This window comes from Pelobates fuscus, chromosome 4, assembly GCF_036172605.1.
Source record: "Pelobates fuscus isolate aPelFus1 chromosome 4, aPelFus1.pri, whole genome shotgun sequence".
In the NCBI taxonomy this organism is placed as follows: Eukaryota; Metazoa; Chordata; class Amphibia; order Anura; family Pelobatidae; genus Pelobates; species Pelobates fuscus.
In genome coordinates, this window is record NC_086320.1 from 250,865,519 (window position 1) to 250,887,908 (window position 22,390).

Below are 22,390 nucleotides of genomic sequence, written 5' to 3' on the forward strand. Positions count from 1 at the left end.
CACCTCTCTGAACAGTGTCTGGGAGGCTGTGGTTGCTGCTGCACGCAATGTTGATGGTGAACAGATCAAAACACTGACAGAATCCATGGATGGCAGGCTTTTGAGTGTCCTTGCAAAGAAAGGTGGCTATATTGGTCACTGATTTGTTTTTGTTATGTTTTTGAATGTCAGAAATGTATATTTGTGAATGTTGAGATGTTATATTGGTTTCACTGGTAAAAATAAATAATTGAAATGGGTATATATTTGTTTTTTGTTAAGTTGCCTAATAATTATGCACAGTAATAGTCACCTGCACACACAGATATCCCCCTAAAATAGCTATAACTAAAAACAAACTAAAAACTACTTCCAAAAATATTCAGCTTTGATATTAATGAGTTTTTTGGGTTCATTGAGAACATGGTTGTTGTTAAATAATAAAATTAATCCTCAAAAATACAACTTGCCTAATAATTCTGCACTCCCTGTACCGGGGTGTATCGTAACACCAGCTATAAGGAAAGCCCATTGGTCGGGCCTCCAAAATTGGCAATCAAGTTGTCCCATCTGACCTTGGCTTCTTTGACACACATAAAACTCCGATCTAGGAAACTTTATATTTTCATAATCAAGGTTCAGGGAGATTTGGCGGTAAACTGCAGCTTGTAATGGTATATATGTTCATTCACTGACAGACACACACACACTCAATGACAAACACACTCTCACTGATTTGACATTCACAGACACAAATTCACGGACAGGCACACATACATTCACTGACAGGCACACATACATTCACTGACAGGCACACATACATTCACTGACAGGCACACATACATTCACTGACAGGCACACATACATTCACTGACAGGCACACATACATTCACTGACAGGCACACACGCACACATCCAGACAGAGACACTGACAGACACACACACACACATTCTCTCATACACTCATAAATTACTTATATTATTATTTTCATTTGTCAACCCAGCCTCCCTACCTTTGGGAGAGCTGGAGTGGATTTGTCCCTGGGGTCCAGTGGGGCTGTAGTGAGGCGGATGGCTGTTGGCCCAATATGACATTATCTTCCACCTCCCGACATCAGTAGACGGCCCACGAGAGAGCAGAGCAGGAGGATTACAACTCCTCCGCATCTCTGACGAGCTCATGCTGCCTGCCTCGGGGGTCCTTAATGTGCTTCCTCCAGGAAAGGGTATGTCCATGTGGTCATTTTGGGATACAGCGCCTGCATTTGGGGGGCACAAGGGGTGCCCCCCTAAGCGATGCCCAGCCTATCTCTACATACTTATCTCATTCTATATCGCTGACCTTGGCTTGCCTCTGACCATTTTATATTTATGTAAGTCCAGCTACTTTATGGCCTGGTAATATGTTTATTTAAAAAGCGTTTTATTTCACTTGTGTTTTACTTAGACACTACATGTTTGATCATAGTATTTTCTGATGGTGAGTTTGCAATTAATGACCATTTCACATGTGGTCACAAACTTTGCAAAGGTATCTTCAGAATGGTGTCACTTTATGCATTTTTTTATATATATTCACACTGTGTGATCCAATACAAATATTGCCAGGGCTGCTACCTATCAGTCTGGCCCTGGGCTCTGGGAGCATGCTGCAACTCAGCTCCTTTATTGAGCATTACAACTGTCACAGGAGACATTCCAACCACTGCAGTTTGGCTGCTGCCTACTCCAGCATCCAGTCCTATCAACTGTCCTCAGATAGTTTGGACTCCCCCTCCCCCCTGCATCCCTGCCTGATCCTTGATTCATGTGTGGTGTGGCGCAGCCATAGGAAGAACCCTGCTGGATCACCAGGGATCCACACAAGATCATACACAGCCAGCCCTCACATAGCGGCATTCAGCCATCACACTCTGCCAACTCCACACATACATATCACACTTACTCAAACAGCACACATAGTCAAGGAACAACCCCCACACAGCCAGTACTCTCATCCCACTCAGGTGTATTGCATAGGGAGGAGCAAGGAAGGATGGTGGTGGGGCCTTCTTTGATTCCTGCACCCTGGTCTTGTGATTGCTAGTTAGACCCCTGAATCCTGGTATTGTTTTATATTACAGTTGTGCTCAAAAATGTGCATACCCATGGAGAATTGATAATGCAGTTGTGCTCAAATGTTTGCATTCCCTTGGAGAATTGGTAATGTATGTACCATTTTTAAAGAAAACATGAATGAGCAGGTAAAACACATTTTTTTTCCTTATGCGATTCATATTCAACTGTAGGTTATAATAGAATGGCACAATCATAAAACAAAACATGTCAACAAAGAAAAAAAAAATGACCCATGTTCAAAAGTCAACATACCTTTGATTCTTAATACTCTGTGTATAGCCCCATTTAGCATCAATGAGAGCGTGCAGTGTTTTGTAATAGCTGCCTTGATGATATTAAGGTCAGGAGACTGTGATGGCCACTCCAGAACCTTCACCTTTTTCTGCTGTAACCACTGGAGGGTCAACTTGGCCTTGTGCTTAGGGTCATTGTCCCATGCACAGCCTTTATGCAGAAGGATGCCAATTGTCTGCCAGTATTTTCTGATAATATGCTGCATCCATCTTGCCATCATTTTCACAAGATTCTCCGTGCCTTTAGAGCTCACCCCACCCTCCCCCCTAAGAATCAGGGAGCTACCACCATACTTCACAGTGGGGATGGTATAGGCCTTGTTGGCCCCTCTCCAAACATTGCGCTTATGGTTATGACCATAGAGCTCTATTTTGGTCAAATTACAGTGTGCCAGAAGCTGTGAGGCGTGTCAAGGTGTTGTTGAGCATATTGTAACCAAGCGTTTTTCTGCCATTGGCTCAGTAAAGGCTTTTTTCTGGTAACTCAACCATGCAGCTCATGTTTGTTCAGGTTTCTTGGTCTTGCCTGACCTGGCTTGGTTTCAAGAGATCCCTGAATTTTCCACTTCTTAATAAGTGATTGAACAGTACTGACAGGCATTTTCAAGGGTTTGGATATCTTTTTGTATGCTTTTCCATCTTTATAAAGTTCCATTAACTTGTTACGCAGGTCTTTGTGTGATTTCTGTTGTTATGATTTAAAAAGAAGCCAATCAATTATGTGATAATAAATGGCTTCGTATGATCACTATCTTTCAATAAAATAAATCATTTTTGCACGAACAGTCATATTTTCAAAATCAAATGCAATTTCTGCAGGGTATACAAACTTTTGAGCACAACTGTATTTTACATTGATTGCAAAATATTCATATCTTCTGACTCATTTTAGGGCACTGCAAGCGAAGCAACATTAATGGCACTACTTGCTGCAAGAACCAAGGTAACCCGTGCACTTCAACTGGAAAAGCCAGAACTGACAGAGGCAGAAATTATAAGTAGATTGGTGGCATACTCTTCCGATCAGGTTTGTAAATATCTAATTTTATGATTTCGCAACCAACAGCTAATCATATAAAAGCTGTGTATATGTATAAATATAACTAGATGCTATCTACAAATTAATACTTTGTAGCAGATATGCTGAAAATTGTGTTTTTAGTGTTTTTCATACATGAAATGTATAATTAGCTTGGTCGTTGGATAAGCAACTTGGCTTGACAATCTCTACCTTTTGCATGTTTTGATTTTATAAGAATGATTTTTCTTCTTATAGATTTGAGCAGTACTCGACAGAATGCCTTCATGTATAATGTCATTAAATTAATTATTTTACGGTCTTACTACTTACCATTAATTTTGTATTTGCTTTTAAAATCTTATCCTATTTATTTTTCCTAAGAAAACACCTGGGCTAATCTTTCTCGTATAGAGCTCAAATAATTTTGCCAATGGGGGATGCTTAAGCAAGAAAGAACAAAAGTAAAGGGCTGGAAGCGTAGGGAATACACTCGTATAGGGGTTAACCCTTAGAAAACTAAAAAGGTAGTAAAAGGAAAAAAGGAAAAATGAGTGCCCCCGAGCAATTAAAATATAACTGTAACTGATTGCCTGGCACCCCGACTGGCTACCTCCGTTGAAGGATGCTCCTAGCGTTTCCTGAGGACTCCAAGCACTCTGACAGACACCACAATCACCGAACCGAAGAAGCATATAAATCCTCTCAAGCATATAAAAGCTGTAGACAGTTGAATAGGAAACCATACGAATAGGTTTACACTCCTAGCAGTCAAACTGGAACAGCATACAATAAATCCTCCCCCAAGAATGAGACGACACTTCACTTTGAGGGTTAAAACAGGAACTCACTGTCCTGGCCCATACAGCCTCTTTTATTCCCAATCCCCAAACACAGTACAGCCCACAGGGTTTTACAGAACAACCAATCAATCTGTACAATACACACAGGCACTCCCACACAAAATCCTCCCCTCTGCCTGTGATATGATATCATTATCACAGGCAGAGGAATACAGTTTTTACACAATATTTATAACTTCTAAAATATACATGTCACAAACATAAAACATACATTTTCATAATCAATCCATTCAGGGGGACAACATATTAAAAAATGGCACGAATAAGACCAGGGGCTCAAAAGTCAGCAAAAGTATTTTTAAAACCCACTGCCAGCATGGTTTTCCGGCCCAAACCAGTTTCACAAGAGTCTGGCAGTGTCCCTGGGACAACACCCTGCTGGAGAACAATGAATCCGGGGGAGGGGAAGAGGAAGTGTCCAAAAAGTTTCAGTATTTCCCTACACTGTTGTTAAAAGGCCAGCACAGTACAATAAAGTACAATATGTCCAAATGCTGTTTTTTAAAGGGTCCAATCTTCCCGGGACCATAATCACTGGGCAGGAGGCGAGCAAGCAGTCCCCACCAGGAAACTGGTGCAGACTCTGCTGCAGGGTCCAGTCCACTACAATAACCTTTAATAGCATAGTTAAAAGACAGTAAGTAGGTACCCACGGACAAATTATATTCAGAATAATAACATATACAAGGCTATGAAATAAATGTGAACACTATATACACAAAAGAAAGCCTAACATGTGGATCTACCTAATAGGTAAAAGTACTGTGTAACAAACAGATACCTATAAATCTGGCAACAGTGTACAGCTATTAGTAACAAGTGTCAATATAGGGAGACTGTAGCAACTTCCACTAGATCTATAGCTGGAAATAGGTCTGCTAGATAGTTAAGCCTCAGAGTTGATAGGATAAATCTCAACCTAATAATTGTAAGTGAGGAGGTCCTGTTCAAAAGTTTTCAGTGTCCTCCACTTGATACTATATGCAAAAAAGCAATTTTGCAATGATACTATACAAGCGTATATATGTATAGTGTGGATTAATGCTTTAGTTTTAGTTGCATATACACAGCTTTACACCAGTGGTCAGTATAACCTCTTTTGTGTAAAGTTGTGATAAAATAAGCACTACATGATGTAGAAATTGTGCAGAAAGATGTATAGCTGCACAATCAATTGTACACATATAAAGTGCTTCCTAATGATAGAAGAGGCACTGAAATGTATACAGGTGGTGCAGACAAAATATATATAATTGCAAAAAAACCCGAAAAAAGCCTCAGTATATATAACGGCATAAAATAGTGTGCCAATATTCAAGGTGCTGGGCATAATGTCACAGCCCCATACTTCGGCTAATAAATAGATCCTTGCTACTGATACTTGGAGGCAATCCTAAAAAGATCTAAATGTCAATGGTCAAAATGCGGGTAAAGTCGCCATGCAATGATATTGTCTCATGGCTAACCCCCACAACAGGGGGAACTAAGCCGAAAAATTACCGCCCTCCCAGATAATAGCAGGACTATTCCTCGTGATCCAAAGAGTAATTATATAATAAAAACTGGTCTTAACACAAAAGGTAACTGTGACTGAGGATCACTGAGGGCCCCTGACGTGCGTTTCGCCCACAGCTCATCAGAGGGGAGCCGATGTGCGGGAAGTAACCAATATTATAAAGGTAAGTGGCAGTTCTGATTGGTGAAATTTTAAAAGTAGTCAATGGTTGTCAGCCTATCACCATAAATCTGAAGTGTGACGAAACTCGGTTGTTAAGGAGCATACAAACTCCAGTATAGGGGAATTTAACCCCTTACGGTCTTGGTTTTAAAGCAGTCAGATGAAGGCTATGGGAGTAACATAAAGCTAACTAAACAAAAAGTGAGTCAGAGGAATCCAGGAGAGAAACCCACTGGTAATTGTCAGGGTTTCTTTGCTGTTTTAAACAGCAACCCTTTCTGTTTCAGTGACTTAGTTTTCAGCTGCAATTACCATCGGCTCCTTCAGCATGTTGCCACGGTTACTCACCTGAGAGTAGTAATCAACCCTGCTGCTAATCAGTTCTGCCTATTTAAGCAGAAATCCCAGAACCTCCTTGCCCTTGCGTGGTTTCCTGTTTCCCAGAAGTCTCCTTGTTCCTGTGTTTCCTGTTTGTTCCTGGTTCTGACTCCGGCCTTGTTCCTGACTCCGCTGCTCTCCGTGCTCCTGATCCTGGCTTGTCTGACTACCCGCTCTGGTGACTGACCCCTGCTTGATTCCTGGACTTTGCTTTTGGTTATTTATTTGTTATTTACTAATAAAGGTGTTTTTGCATCTAGTTCTGTCTCTGTCTGGTTCCTGGTCCCTGACAGTAATGGATATAATGTTGCAAATTACTAACCGGGGAAGAACATATTCACCCGGCGATAAAAGAATGAAATCAAGGTATATCATAGTCTTGTAGAAAAATCGCCGATCAGATCACTCCAATCAAGGAACAAGGTCCCAATAAATATAAATCTGTAGCTTTCAGTATATATATTTCCAGACCAAGTAGAGATACCATCGAGATATGAATATATCTAAATAGATATTAATATGAAAACATTGCGATAAAGTTTATAAGGGAGTAAAGGTAGATGATGTATGTAGGGTACCAAAAAGTACGACGGACGTGTCTGAGGTGTGCTCCTCAAACAATCTGCTTATTCTGCAAATACATACCTCCAAAACTTGCTTAAACAGTGCATCACATGCTACTACTAGCTGGGGAACCCTCTGAATCTATTTTGGGTGTTACACTCATCAACCCACGGCCAGATGCAGCCTTTCTGGCCTACTCACAAGGCGGGTCCCACTGAGGGAGGAAACTGCAGATCTTCCAGCCTGGGACTGCTGAGGTGCTCCAGCTAACCCTCCCCCACCCCCTTTCCCCATCTCCTTTCCCCTCCCCTCTCCACCCCCTCTGGACCGGCGGGGGATATCCCACTGGGAAACAAACGATCATGCATTTATGGCAGACAATCTGAGTAGTTCCAACAACTCTCGGGATACTGGCAACATGGCCGGAGTGACCCTGAAGTCTTTAATTGGATATTCATACCCTTCATTGCATGAACATGGCCGTAATATTAGCAAAGGTTTGGAAAAACACAGTGTGTCATTACATTATAAAACCCATCATAATTGTGAAATAAAGGGCACTATCTTTTTGGGAATTAATAAAATATCCAAAGATTGGAGGGGAGGTAACTTCAATTTAAAATTAGAAATGGAATGGATATTTAAACTAAACAGTCTAATTCCCAATGGGTTAAATTCAGACTTTGAAATGTGCCATTTTTTAGCTTAACTTAAAGTTATATGTATCTCCCTGTTTGCCTTTTATCTCTTTTATGGCTCTTCATTTTTTATACCATTAGTAATCATTTTTTTATGTGCTATATCCCTAAATCTGTTTATAATAATTTTATTGTTGGGATCTACTTCTATTTGTATGGATTTTATTATTACCCTCTCCTATATATTCATCTACATTGGTTTCCCCCCCCCCCTCCTGTGATTGGATTTACCCCTCCTCCAATATTTATTAATTGTATAATAGATCTATTATTGCATTTGCCTTTTTTAATACTCATGGATTGTATAATAGATTAAAGAAAAAAACTAAATTGCTGTATAACCAAGATATTGTTTTATCATTTTTTTATGTTTTTATGTATTAACTGTGCTTTATGTCAAATAGAAATACTTAACTCTAATCATATAGTTTATATATCCACACTGTGTGCCTTGAGAAATTCACCATCAAATACAGCGAAGGACCAGGAGATATTGAAACACATTGTGGAACGCACTGTGGAACGCATAACGCTGAATGAGCAGAAATGGGAAGAATATACTTGACACACAACACGGAAGTGAACAGACTAAGAGGAGGCTTGAAACTCAGGGCATCTCCGTTTCTATGGAGATCGCCTGCAAAAATTACAAGCTCAGAGACAGATGCTGCAATCAACAAGGATATTTAAAGCAGTAAGGAGTCCTTAGAGATCACACAGAATTTTTCCAGCTGAGGAAGCCTACTGGCGAAATGCGTCCTGGAGGAACAGTGAGCACATAGAACCTTCTATTGGACTAAAGCTGAATAAGTGTTATTTCTATTTTTATTTTATTTTATATTTTCTGTTAATATATATTTTTACAAATAATAAAACATAATTTTTACACTTACGCATTTATTTTTACCTGCTTTAACAAAGAAGGAATGTGGTCCTTAACCACATACACCTAATGAAGTGAGACGACCTACTGGCTCTGGGTTTGTGAGTACATATGTGTTATTTCATAGTATATACCCAGTATATCTACTGTACTACTCTCTATATTTTCCTCATATACCTACTATCTAGGACATAACCCCTGGAGAAATTTGGATCCTAAGGAGGGTGAGGGTCGCCTCAATGGACCCTAAGGCGCATATACCTGAGCTAGTGTTTTATCTCAGAAAAGTGTGAGTTAGCACATCTACCTTTTTTTTGCTTCAATTGTTGTATACAGGTTGCACTATGCTCTGTATATTTATGTTTCCTATTTAAGGTTCATTTTAAAGTGTTGGGACTACATAGAAGTGTACACGATTCCTTAACCCCTTAAGGACTGAGCCAAATGTACACGTTGTGAACAGAACAAAACGTAAACAAAACCTGGCATTTGCGCTATATCTCTGGCCAACCGTAATTCACCTCTTTCATATTAAATGCACCCCCCCCCCCTTATTATATATAATTTTATTCAGGGGAAACAGTGCTTTCATTTAATATCAAATATTTAGCTATGAAACATAATTTAATGTGAAAAAAATGGGAGAAAATAAGACATTTTGTTCTTTTAGTTCTACATGACATTTTAACTGTCAATGTCATAATACTGTTTGCTTTTACTGCAACAAAATACACATATTTGTATTCAGCAAAGTCTCACGTGTAAAACAGTACCCCCTATGTACAGGTTTTATGGTGTTTGGGGAAGTTACAGGGTCAAATATAGCGTGTTGCATTTGAAATTGTAATTCGCCAGATTGGTTACCCTGCCTTTGAGACTGTATAGTAGCCCAGGAAATAAATTTACACCCATAATGGCATACCATTTGCAATAGTAGATAACCCAAGGTATTGCAAATGGGGTATGTCCAGTCTTTTTTAGTAGCCATTTGGTCACAAACACTGGCCAAAGTTAGCGTTAGTATTTGTTTGTATGTGAAAAATGCAAAAAACGCCAATTTTGGCCAGTGTTTGTGACTAAGTGGCTACTATAAAAGACTGGACATACCCCATTTGCAATACCTTGGGTTGTCTACTATTGCAAATGGTATGCCATCATAGGGGTAATTTTCATTCTTGGGCTACCATAGGGTCACAAAGGCAACGTAAGCAATATGGCGAATTTTAATGTGAAACAAATGAAACACAAGCCTTATATTTGACGCTGTAACTTTTGAAAACACCATAAAACCTGTACATGAGGGGTACTGTTGTACTTGGGAGACTTCGCTGAACACAAATATTTGTGTTTCAAAACAGTAAAAGGTATCACAGCAATAGTATCGTCCGTGTAAGTGCTGTTTGTGCGTGAAAAATGCAAAAACTTAACTTTTACTGGCGATATCATCGTTTTAATATATTTTAATATATATATATATATATATATATATATATATATATATATATATATTAATATATTTTACTGTTTTGAAACACTAATATTTGTGTTCAGCGAAGTCTCCCGAGTAAAACAGTACAACCCATGTACAGGCTTTTTGGTGTCTTGGAAAGTTATAGGGTTAAATATAGTGCTAGCAAATTAAATTCCCTATACTTTCGGCATGGGTTGTCAGGCAGGTCCCGCTAATTGTAATTAATTAGGATACCTAATTATGTAAAAATATTACATAAATATATGTGTAGAATTAATATTTGTATATATATATTCATATGTGTGTATGTATATATATATATATATCTATATATATATATAGATATATATATATAGTGATATATACGTATATATTTATGTATATAGATATATATATATGATTTCGTTCTACGTGTATTTTGATATAAATATATATGTATTAATATCACAATACAGTTAGAACGAAATAACACATCTATGTATTAATTATTTTTAATATTTTTTTTAATTTTATTTTTTAAGTATTTACATATTTTTTTTTATATTATATATAAATATATATAACAAAAATTATATATATTTAATCAGTATCAGTCTACGTGTAATTTGATATTAATATATATATATATAATTATATATATATATATTAATCGTAAAATACACCTAGACAGTGTATGTGTGTATATGTATATGTATATATATATATATATATATATATATACTTAGATCATATATATGATCTAAGTATATTATTTTATTTTTTTTACACTTATTTTATTTTAATTTATTTTATTTCCAGCCAGCACAGTTAGTCCCCCTGCTGGCAATACCTGAGCCAGCTATCCCGGCCATGTGATTGTGAGGTCCTCACTCTCACATGGCCGGGGGGGGGGTCGGAAGAGGACGGATGTGCCGCTCCCTGATGTGCCGCGGGGGGATCCCACGCCGGCGACCGGGTAAGTAAGAAAAGACCGGAGGGCGTACAATTGCGCCCGGTGGCGTTTAGAGCCGCTTAAAATAGGGCGTAATTGTACGCCCTCCGGTCTTAAGGTATCCTGTTTTAAATTATACACTAGCATATCCACTATAACTAATTAGAGCGCTACACCTTAAACTCCTTCTCTCCACAATTTCTGATAGAAAGATAACCACGGTGTAATATCAGCTCACTGAAATTTGGTATACATAAGGATATAGGGATATTGATTATTTAAATAAGCGCTTGTACTCTTCATTTTTTCAAAAGTTTTTTTTTTTTTTTTTAGCCTATATTACTATTTAACTATGTAACATTAACTATAGTGATGTCGCGAACGGGAACTTCCACAAACGTTCGCGAACAGGCGAACCGGGCGAACTGCCATTAACTTCAATGGGCAGGCGAATTTTAAAACCCACAGGGACTCTTTCTGGCCACAAAAGTGATGGAAAAGTTGTTTCAAGGGGACTAACACCTTGACTGTGGCATGCCGGAGGGGGATCCATGGCAAAACTCCCATGGGAAATTACACAGTTGATGCAGAGTCTGGTTTTAATCCATAAAGGGCAGAAATCACCTAACATTCCTAAATTGTTTGGAATAACGTGCTTTAAAACATCAGGTATGATGTTGTATCGATCAGGTAGTGTAAGGGTTACGCCCGCTTCACAGTGACAGACCAAACTCCCCGTTTAACGCACCGCAAATAGTCCATTTACACAACCGCAAACTCCCCATTTGCACATGTTTTAGTGCAAACTAGTCTAACTACTAATATAGTTGAAACATGCTACTTTTATTCATGCCAGATAACCATGCAGGCCAGACTAACAAACATGCCAGGGCCAATCATAGTTAACCACCTCAGATAGTAACATGGCTCCCTCTATATACAGAGTAAACATGGCTCCCTCTATATACCGTGTAAACATGGCTCCCTCTATATACCGTGTAAACATGGCTCCCCTCTATATACAGTGTAAACATGGCTCCCTCTATATACAGTGTAACATGGCTCCCCTCTATATACAGAGTAACATGGCTCCCCTCTATATACAGAGTAACATGGCTCCCCTCTATATACAGTGTAAACATGGCTCCTCTCTATATACAGAGTAACATGGCTCCTCTCTATATACAGAGTAACATGGCTCCCCTCTATATACAGTCTAAACACGGCTCCTCTCTATATACAGAGTAACATGGCTCCCTCTATATACAGTGTAAACATGGCTCCTCTCTATATATCGTGATAACATGGCTCCCTCTATATACAGAGTAACATGGCTTCCCTCTATATACCGTGTAAACATGGCTCCCTCTATATACAGAATAACATGGCTCCCTCTATATACAGAGTAACATGGCTTCCCTCTATATACCGTGTAAACATGGCTCCCTCTATATACAGTGTAAACATGGCTCCTCTCTATATACAGAGTAACATGGCTTCCCTCTATATACCGTGTAAACATGGCTCCCTCGATATACAGAATAACATGGCTCCCTCTATATACAGAGTAACATGGCTCCCTCTATATACAGAGTAACATGGCTCCCTCTATATACAGAGTAACATGGCTCCCTCTATATACAGAGTAACATGGCTCCCTCTATATACAGAATAACATGGCTCCCTCTATATACAGAGTAACATGGCTCCCTCTATATACAGAGTAACATGGCTTCCCTCTATATACAGTGTAAACATGGCTCCCTCTATATACAGAGTAACATGGCTCCCTCTATATACAGAGTAACATAGCTTCCCTCTATATACCGTGTAAACATGGCTCCCTCTATATACAGTGTAAATATGGCTCCTCTCTATATACAGAGTAACATGGCTTCCCTCTATATACCGTGTAAATATGGCTCCCTCTATATACAGAATAACATGGCTCCCTCTATATACAGAGTAACATGGCTTCCCTCTATATACCGTGTAAACATGGCTCCCTCTATATACAGAATAACATGGCTCCCTCTATATACAGAGTAACATGGCTTCCCTCTATATACCGTGTAAATATGGCTCCCTCTATATACAAGATAACATGGCTCCCTCTATATACAGAGTAACATGGCTCCCCTCTATATACAGTGTAAACATGGCTCCTCTCTATATACAGAATGACATGGCTCCCCTCTATACAGTGTATAGAGTGGAGTGTGTAGAGTGTGTAGAGTGTGTAGAGTGTGTAGAGTGTGTAGAGTGTGTAGAGTGTGTAGAGTGGCGGGTGGGGGCCCTAAATGAAAATCCCCCCTCACCCATCAAAGGTGACTAGGGGTCCCCAAGCCCCTAGTCACACAACCAAATAAAAAAGCCCCCACCTACCCCCCTCACCCTAAAAAATAGTGAGGGGGAAATAAAATGACTACCCTGTAAAGTAAAATTCAACTTACTATTCAACGTCTTCTTTTTTCTAAAATCTTCATTTTTCAGCCCCAAAAAAGGCCAAATAAAAAGCCATCATACCTGTCGAACTTAAAAAGAAAATAAAAAACCCGAGCGCAAAAAAAAATTAATCCATCTTCACCCATGGAGGGCTCCGTGTCAGTGTTTATCAGTGATCCTTAGGATAGGTGTCAATCCATATCTGCCAAGTGACCCTATGTAGGGGGAACAGTCCCTATTCTGCTCTGTGTCAGTGTCTGGAGGGAGTATCTGCAGTAACACAGGGTGTCTGGGGGGAGTATCTGCAGTAACACAGGGTGTCTGGGGGGAGTATCTGCAGTAACACAGGGTGTCTGGGGGGAGTATCTGCAGTAACACAGGGTGTCTGGAGGGAGTATCTGCAGTAACACAGGGTGTCTGGAGGGAGTATCTGCAGTAATACAGAGTGTCTGGGGGGAGTATCTGCTTGTAACATTTATATGCACAAAAAAAAAATGTGAAAAAAAAAAATCCGAATTAATCTAAAATGGATGCTGTCCAGTAGGTGGGAGGGTCTGCTAGGGAGGGTGTGCTGCTGATTGGCTGTAATGTGTCTGCTGACTGTGAGGTACAGGGTCAAAGTTTACTCAATGATGACGAATAGGGGGCGGACCGAACACCGCATGTGTTCGCCCGCGGTGGCGGACGCGAACATGCTATGTTCGCCTGGAACTATTCGCCGGCGAACAGTTCGGTACATCACTAATTAGCTATCATGTATCTACTTCCCTAGCCAATTAGGAAACTGCTCATGAAATAACCACATCCTAAATACGGGCTTGGCCCGTATGGACTACTATAGAGAACAATATAAGAAACTGGGAAAATGGTCTAGAAACAGTAGATTTGAGGAGAGAAGAAAAAAGTAGTTTGAAATAGCTTTTTAGAGGGAAAATAGGGAGTAAACATAAAAATGTCTCCATAAGACTATCCCAAATTTGTCCATGAAAAAATAAGGTCAAATAGTAACAAAACAAGATATAATATAATGGGACATATATAAAGTCAGTATGCCAGGGAAGGGGACAGGGAGTTACAGGCAACCAAATAATTTGCAGCCCCCTCAGTACACACATTATCTTAATAATACCTCCATATACCGTAACAGAAGAGTGCATCTATATAACCTACATAATATGAGAGATTGCAGATCCCTTGTAAGAAAGTCTTATATCCTGAAATTTGCATATTGAGAAAACATGCTGTAAACAGGGCCGGACTGGCCCACCGGGATACCGGGAAATTTCCCGGTGGGCCGTCGGCACCTGGGGCCGGGGAGACATGTGGATGTCCTGCGGCCGCATGGAGAGCTTGGATGGCGGCCGCAGGGGAAGCTCTCCTTGCGGCCGCAGGGGAAGCTCTTCTGGCGGCCGCTGGGGGAGCAGGCTGTTCTGTCTCTGCTCCCCCTCCCTCGCGCGCTAGAAAGAGACCGGTCTCATTAAGCTGCGCGCGAGGGAGGGGGGAGCAGAGACAGAACAGCCTGCTCCCCCAGCGGCCGCCAGAAGAGCTTCCCCTGCGGCCGCAAGAAGAGCTTCAGGAAGGCTGGCTGGGCTGGAAGGTGAGCACAGGAGGGGAGGGGATGGGGGGGGGGGGAAGTAACAAAGGTCACAGGAAGGGGAGGGTGGGGGGTAACAAAGAGCACAGGAGGGGAGGGGGGGTAACAAAGAGCACAGGAGGGGGGGTAACAAAGGGCACATGAGGGGAGGGGGCGGTAACAAAGAGCACAGGAGGGGGGGTAACAAAGGGCACATGAGGGGAGGGGGCGGTAACAAAGGGCACAGGAGGGGAGGGGGGGTAACAAAGGGCACAGGAGGGGAGGGGGGGTAACAAATGGCACAGGAGGGGAGGGGGCTAAGAGGTCACAGGAAGGGGAGGGTGGGGGGTAACAAAGGGCACAGGAGGGGAGGGGGTAACAAAGGGCACAGGAGGGGAGAGGGCTAAGAGGTCACAGGAAGGGGAGAGTGGGGGGGTAACAAAGGGCACAGGAGGGGAGGGGGGGTAACAAAGGGCACAGGAGGGGAGGGGGGGTAACAAAGGTCACAGGAAGGGGAGGGGGCTAAGAGGTCACAGGAAGGGGAGGGGGGGTAACAAAGGGCACAGGAGGGGAGGGGGGTAACAAAGGGCACAGGAGGGGAGGGGGCTAAGAGGTCACAGGAAGGGGAGAGGGGCCAAAAGATGAGCACAAAAGGGGCTGAAGAGGGTACAAGTCGGAAGGGGGGCTAAAAAGGGCACGGGATGGGGCTAAAGAGGGCACAGGAAGGGAGGTGGCTAAAGAGGGCACGGGAGGGGGCTAAAGAGGGCACAGGAAGGGAGGGTGCTACATAAGGGCACAGGAGGGGAAGGGGCTAAAAAGCACACAGGGGGCAAAAGAGGGCACAGAAGGGGAGGGGCACCTATCAGTCTGCCCACCCACCCACACAGGTAGCAACAAGTATGTAGGTCAGTGGGAGTGTGTCTGTCTGTGTCATGCTGTGTGTGTTTCTGTGTCATGCTGTGTGTGTGTGTGTGTGTGTCATGCTGTGTCTGTGTCATGCTGTGTGTGTGTCTGTCTGTGTCACGCTGTGTGTGTTTCTGTGTCACGCTGTGTGTGTTTCTGTGTCATGCTGTGTGTGTTTCTGTGTCATGCTGTGTATGTGTCTGTGTCATGCTGTGTGTGTGTCTGTGTCATGCTGTGTGTGTGTCTGTGTCATGCTGTGTGTGTGTGTCTCTGTGTCACTGTGTGTCTGTATCATGGGGTGTGTGTGTGTCTGTCTGTGTCATGGTGTGTGTATGTCTGTCATGGTGTGTGTGTGTCAGTCGTAGTGTCTGTGTGTGTTTGTAAAAATAGTGTTTTACTCACTTTTTTTTTTCCAACGTCATGCTGGTCTCTGCCTCTATGACTGAGATCATCAAGCTTGATGATCTCAGCCAATCCGCACTGACACAGGAAGCGCCTCTAGTGACCGTCTGAGTGTCTGTCACTAGAGGTGTCACTAGGAAGCAATGTAAACACTGCCTTTTCTCTGAAAAGTCAGTGTTTACATTCAAAAGCCTGCAGGGACAGGCTATAGACACCAGAACCACTACATTAAGCTGTGTGTGTGTGTGCGCCTGCTAGTGAGTTTGCTTGCTTGCATGTGTGTGTGTGTCTGCTAGTGAGTGAGCTTGTATTTTTATGTCAATGAGCTTATGTATATTAGTGAAATTGTTTGTCTATGAGGCTGTGTATCAATGAGCTTGTGTGTGTCAGTGAGATTGTCTGTGTCTGCATGTGAGTATGCTTACTGTATAATTAAATGTTTTACTCTGAAAGGACCAATATATTATATTAGAAAAAGCTATATATATATATAATTACTCAATCATCTGGGGTGGCAAGACATAGCCTTACATATTACATGCGACAATATATGGCGCAATGACTTATGGGGCTGGCATAGATTTTTTTTCCCAGGGCTGCTTTGTATCCCCAGTCCGGCCCTGGCTGTAAATCAACCCTCTAGGTAGTGATACCTGCACAGTACAGCAGAAGGTAGCACCTGATCAGATTTAAAAAAAGTGCTATCCCTAAATATTTAGAAATGACAGAGCAAAGAGAGGAGGAAGCATTTTTTTTATGTTGACAAGTCAATAAAGTGCACCCCTTTAAAAAACTCCCCTGTCACTTTTGATTTCCTTTCTGGTACAATAGAGATCCTGTTTAGTAAAATGATCGTTGTTGCTGGATTCTACCACCCACCTAGCTCTCTGGTGCATTCCAAATCACTCAACTACAACTGCCCTCTTAAAAGTTTGCAATTACATCCAAACTGGCATGGGACAGGGAGACTTAACTGGAGCTATTTTCCGTGATTTTGCCAAGGCCGTTGATGCGGTAGACTATTATTTTGCAAAAACTTAAAAAAATCAGGTATTTGATCATCCGCTAACCTGGTTACAATCATATGTATCGGATCAATCACAGTATGCAGTCATCTCTGATAGCGCTTCTCGGTCACGAGAGGCTCTGCCCCCTTCTATTCACATTATTTATAAATGATCTGCTGAACATCTGCAAAGCCATAACTGTACACATGTATGCAGACAACACTGTAATCTGAGCTACTAAATCCATTCAAATGCAGCTTGAGGCTGTGCTCCAAGATCAGTTCGCAGAGGTAGAGAAGTGGATTGTGGATATCAATCTCTTCCTAAACACGGACAAAAAGTGTGGATGAAAACCCATTCCACCTGAAATAAGTGGATAGTTAATGCAATGTCAAACACAAATACACACACCATCCACACTTTTTCCCCACCACAACTTATTTGGTATGTACTTAACAAGTAACGCCAAGCCTCCATAGCAAGCCAGTAACCTACCTCATGTTGATGAGTTGAAATAACAATGAAACAGCTGTCCATGAGTGGTTCACTGGCATTGCACCTCTTCCTGAAAGCTGTTGCATGCAGCAGACACATACTCCAAGGAATCCATGTAAAAAGTGGAATTATGAGGCAAAAATGTGGTTCTTGAGCTCATTTGCAAACGCCTTGCAGTAGCAAGCGCACTGTTAAAGTGAGTCTTATGGCTTGCCTGGTGTGTGTATTTGTGTTTAACATTGCATTAACTGTGTAATGTTATAGATACCATGTTTATTGCCTGACTGCTGGATTTACAACATTGTTACTTTTGAACTTTCGTTTGAATATTTTACACTTAATCAAAACATACAATTTTTTAAATGAAACCGCTATGTCTAAGCTGTTCTTATACCGAACAATTTGTCGAACGAGAGACCACCCAAACCAGTTGTGTGCCGCCAATTGACTCATTTGACTCTGTGCCAAACTGCAACTTCAACGTTCTAAGTGGATCACTGGGTGGCCATCGATTCATATGCACGAACACGGGGTGGCGGCCATCTTTTTTTGTTGAATGCTTCCAGCGGGATTTGATCGTTGAGTGTCTGTAACTGTTTTCGGACACTCGAGTTCCCAAACACCGCTCAGACTTCCAGGACCACTTAGATTTGTGATAATCCATGCAAAGGAGGCGGCGTTCGGTAAAAACACTATACGAATGGAGAGGCACACGACCATCAAACTCACGAACACTTATGTGAACAGTTGTTTGACTTTTTTTTTTTAATGTTCAAAAGAGACCGGCTGCACCAGCTGAATGCATGGAACTATTTTGGGCAGGAGCCTCGTGTGCGGCCAGGCAGAAATGGGACTTCCATCTATCTCCCGAACCCCTGAACCGATTTGCATGATTTTACAACATGTTGTTCCCCTAATTATGCCCTATTAGAATATATATATATATATATATATATATATATATATATATATATATATATGTGTGTGTGTGTGTGTGTTTTATGGGGATTGGATATGTTTTTATGATATTTCTGGAATTGTGCAAAAGTTCAATTTTTTCGTTTGGACATAATTGAGTTGATACAGTAATGAACTCAATTATCTCCTAAGCAGATGGGAGGAATTTTCTGTAATGAATGGGAGTGTTTAAAATTGTGATTGTACACCATTGGCTGTTAACTGTATTTTTCGGTGCCCAACCTTGTTGCATAAAAGGCCAGCCTGGTCCATTAAAGCTTCAGATCTGCTTAACCCTCAATATGTAGCCTTGTGTTTGTAGCTATTTGCTATTCTTTCACTACTGGTTTGGCTGATGGGATATGTGGAGAATACTGCAGCACAGCTTCTCTCAAGGGAAAAGGACGTCTTCAACGGCATACACCACTCTGACACCCAGGGTGTCCGTTACAATATATATATATATATATATATATATATATATATATATATATATATACAGCACTATTTAGGGTGCTATGTGGTTGAAATCTTTAAATACTATATTACACTATTGGAAGTTCTTTTGCTCCTAGAAATAAACATACTGGTTGTTTAATACTCCCAGTGCTGATACGATCATCTACTGTGTAACCCCTTTAGTACTGAAACTTGGCATGTGATAAATTGGAACCCGGCGTTTGTTTGTTTTCTCCCATTGGCGTATTCAGATGTTTTTCAACACTTCTGCAATATTTACTCTAACAGTTCCAGTGGTTGTTGTTTTTTTTAGGAGGAGTAGATATTCTCTTATTTTATAATAATTAATTATCTTTAATTTTTCTTAGTTTTTTACTTTTCATGGTTTTGTTCTCTTCTGGATTTATACAATTCATGTCTACCTTTTTTTTTCTCCTAAATTAAACAAGCTATTATTGTTTTTATTATTAAGGTTATATATTGTGCTAACTCATAACTTATATCTTGCACAAGTCTAATATAATTTAATCTGTAGTGCCTTTCCCTCCTTTATGTGGGATTACAGGATCACCCTGACCTACCTTACCCAGGGATGTAAAAATCCTGTTTAAAAAGGAACCCTATAGTCACCTAAATTACTTTAGCCAAATAAAGCAGTTTTAGTGTATAGATCATTCCCCTGCAATTTCACTGCTCAATTCATTGTCATTTAGGAGTTACATCACTTTGTTTCTGTTTATGCAGCCCTAGCCACACCTCCCCTGGCTATGATTGACAGAGCCTGCATGGAAAAAAAAAAACTGGTTTCACTTTCAAACAGATGTAATTTACCTTAAATAATTGTATCTCAATCTCTAAATTGAACTTTAATCACATACAGGAGGCTATTGCAGGGTCTAGCAAGCTATTAACATAGCAGGGGATAAGAAAATCTTAATTAAACAGAACTTGCAATAAAGAAAGCCTAAATAGGGCTCTCTTTACAGGAAGTGTTTATGGAAGGCTGTGCAAGTCACATGCTGGGAGGTGTGACTAGGGTTCATAAACAAAGGTATTTAACTCCTAAATGGCAGAGGATTGAGCAGTGAGGCTGCAGGGGCATGTTCTATACACCAAAACTGCTTCATTAAGCTAAAGTTGTTCAGGTGACTATAGTGTCCCTAGGATTTTTACATCCCTGGGTAATGTAGGTCAGGGTGATCCTGTAATCCCACATAAAGGAGGGAAAGGTCAAATAACTTTACCATACTTACAGATGCAAGTTAACTGGCACTTACACTGGTTATATTTTGTTTTCTTTATGAATCTTATATCCTCAAAAGTTATAGTGTGTGCCTTATATGAAGGACTATTTCCAGGTAAATCTCATGAGAAGGTTTATCTATTGTTTTATAGAAATGATTTCAGTGTTGCTACTTTGGCCTTAAATTCACTTTGAATATGCACTTCAGAGCAAAATCATATGTAAGAATAAAGATGTGTAAATTGAATTTTAAGTATGAGATTATCAATGTGACTATCAAACTTTTAAAAAGTGCAGAACTGATTGCATTATACTATTGTATAATTTATTTTCATGGTTTGAGTTACGTTTCATAGGAATCTTTTATTTAAGTTTACATTTTTAACACGTTGACATTTAACATGGATGTTATCTTTAGACATACTGTTTTAATGTCCGTAGCTAATTAAAATCAATTCTGTTGACACCAGACAAATATTACAAATATTAAACTGTGTATGAGCATAAATCGGAGAAAACATTTTTGTCTTCTATACACTGAAATAGGTAGGATTAGGCTCTGTGTTTACTGTGCTCTAAGCTGAAAAGGCATGAGTGATTGCTTTAGTTTTATTCACTGAAAGGGCAGCTCTGTCTCTAAGCTGCAGGGCTCTTGCTGTTCACATTTATAGGAAGGAGCTGGTCTTTGTGCTATTTGTCTGATAAGAGATGGAAAATGACAGCTCTAACTGAAACGGAAAGTCAGAAACATGTTCAACCTGTGCAATGACTCATAATATGATTTTATTGACCTTTAAGGGCAAATCTCCACAAGCCTTATGTTTTCTCCAATCAGCAGCACTGATCAGACAGAAGGAAATGTCTGTTTATTTATTCCCCTCCCCCCTATCTAGAGTGGTAATACAGTTCAGAAAAGGAGGTATTTGTTTGAGCTTCAATACGGTTTTATTTGTTTAACATATAGTATATAGTATCCTTATCCAGGGCTGCATTATAGAGTTTATCAAGTATCCTGTGGTAATGAGTTGTAAAGAGCACTGTACATATCGGCAAAAGTAGAGCTTTGATACAGAGTGCTAAGTAAGACGCGTTTTGAATCAGAAGGTTAAAAAATGAAATAAGGAAAGGAGAAAATAGTGTCAGGGATGTATTTAGGCTACAGGCCTCTCTGCTAATACAGCTCAGTGTGATATCGTGGGATTCTTCATTTGCGATGGTTACCATGGTTTTGCCTTGTCTTAACAGGACTACCATTATCATTTGCTTAATCTTTTGTAAAATTTTAAAGAAAATGGTGCATCAGATATTCACTGTGAGCGCTAGTGTAAGTGAATATGTGTATGTCTTTTTGTGGAGTATCAGGATATGTGAATTCATAGTAGATTTGAATACATGTTTTTGGTTTTGTAAATAGGGTAGTATTTTTTTTCGTGTGTTTGTGTAGCAGTATAAGGGGATATTTGTGAATTTTGGCAATGTGTTTGTATGAGGTATGCAGGTAGGAGCTGCAGGAGGAGCAGGGCTCTAGAGGGTGTAGGGGCTGTAGAGGGTGCTTTGGCATGATAGTTGTAGTCAGTATAAAGGTAGGGGTTACAGAGGGAGTGGGGGCTAGGGGCTGTGATGGGGCAGTATTGGGCCAAATTATATAATTAAAATATTTTTAATAAAAAAAAAAAAAAAAAAAAAGATTTACAAAAATAAAGCCCCCCTCCCAAATCTTACCTCCCTGGTGGTCCAGAAATCCTCTTCTGAAGGACCCTCACTGCTCCAGGGCACACAATGTTGACTTCCTGCCTGTAACTTTGCTCAGGGCAGCTCCGCACAGCTCACTCTGTACTGTGACTGATGATGCCACTTCCTGCAGAACAAGCCGCATGGAGCTGGCCTGAGCAGTTACAGGCAGCACAGTGAGTCCGTGTTCAGTGAGACAGGCACACTAAGGGGCAGCCTAGGGGGGTCTTTAGGAAAGCCCATTAGCTGTCCCTCAGTGTGCCCAGCACAGGGGAGAAGATTTGTAGCGTCAGGGGCCCGC

The 22,390-nt window shown here is 40.7% G+C and overlaps 1 protein-coding gene across 1 annotated transcript in view; it reads left to right on the top strand.

Moving 5' to 3' along the window:
• Positions 1–22,390, top strand: part of DDC (dopa decarboxylase) — a 493,139-nt gene that overhangs the window by 245,280 nt on the left and 225,469 nt on the right. Inside the window, exon 5 of the mRNA XM_063452033.1 lies at positions 3,283–3,417. Coding sequence (XP_063308103.1) covers positions 3,283–3,417 — 135 coding nt within the window. The remainder of the gene's footprint in view (positions 1–3,282; positions 3,418–22,390) is intronic.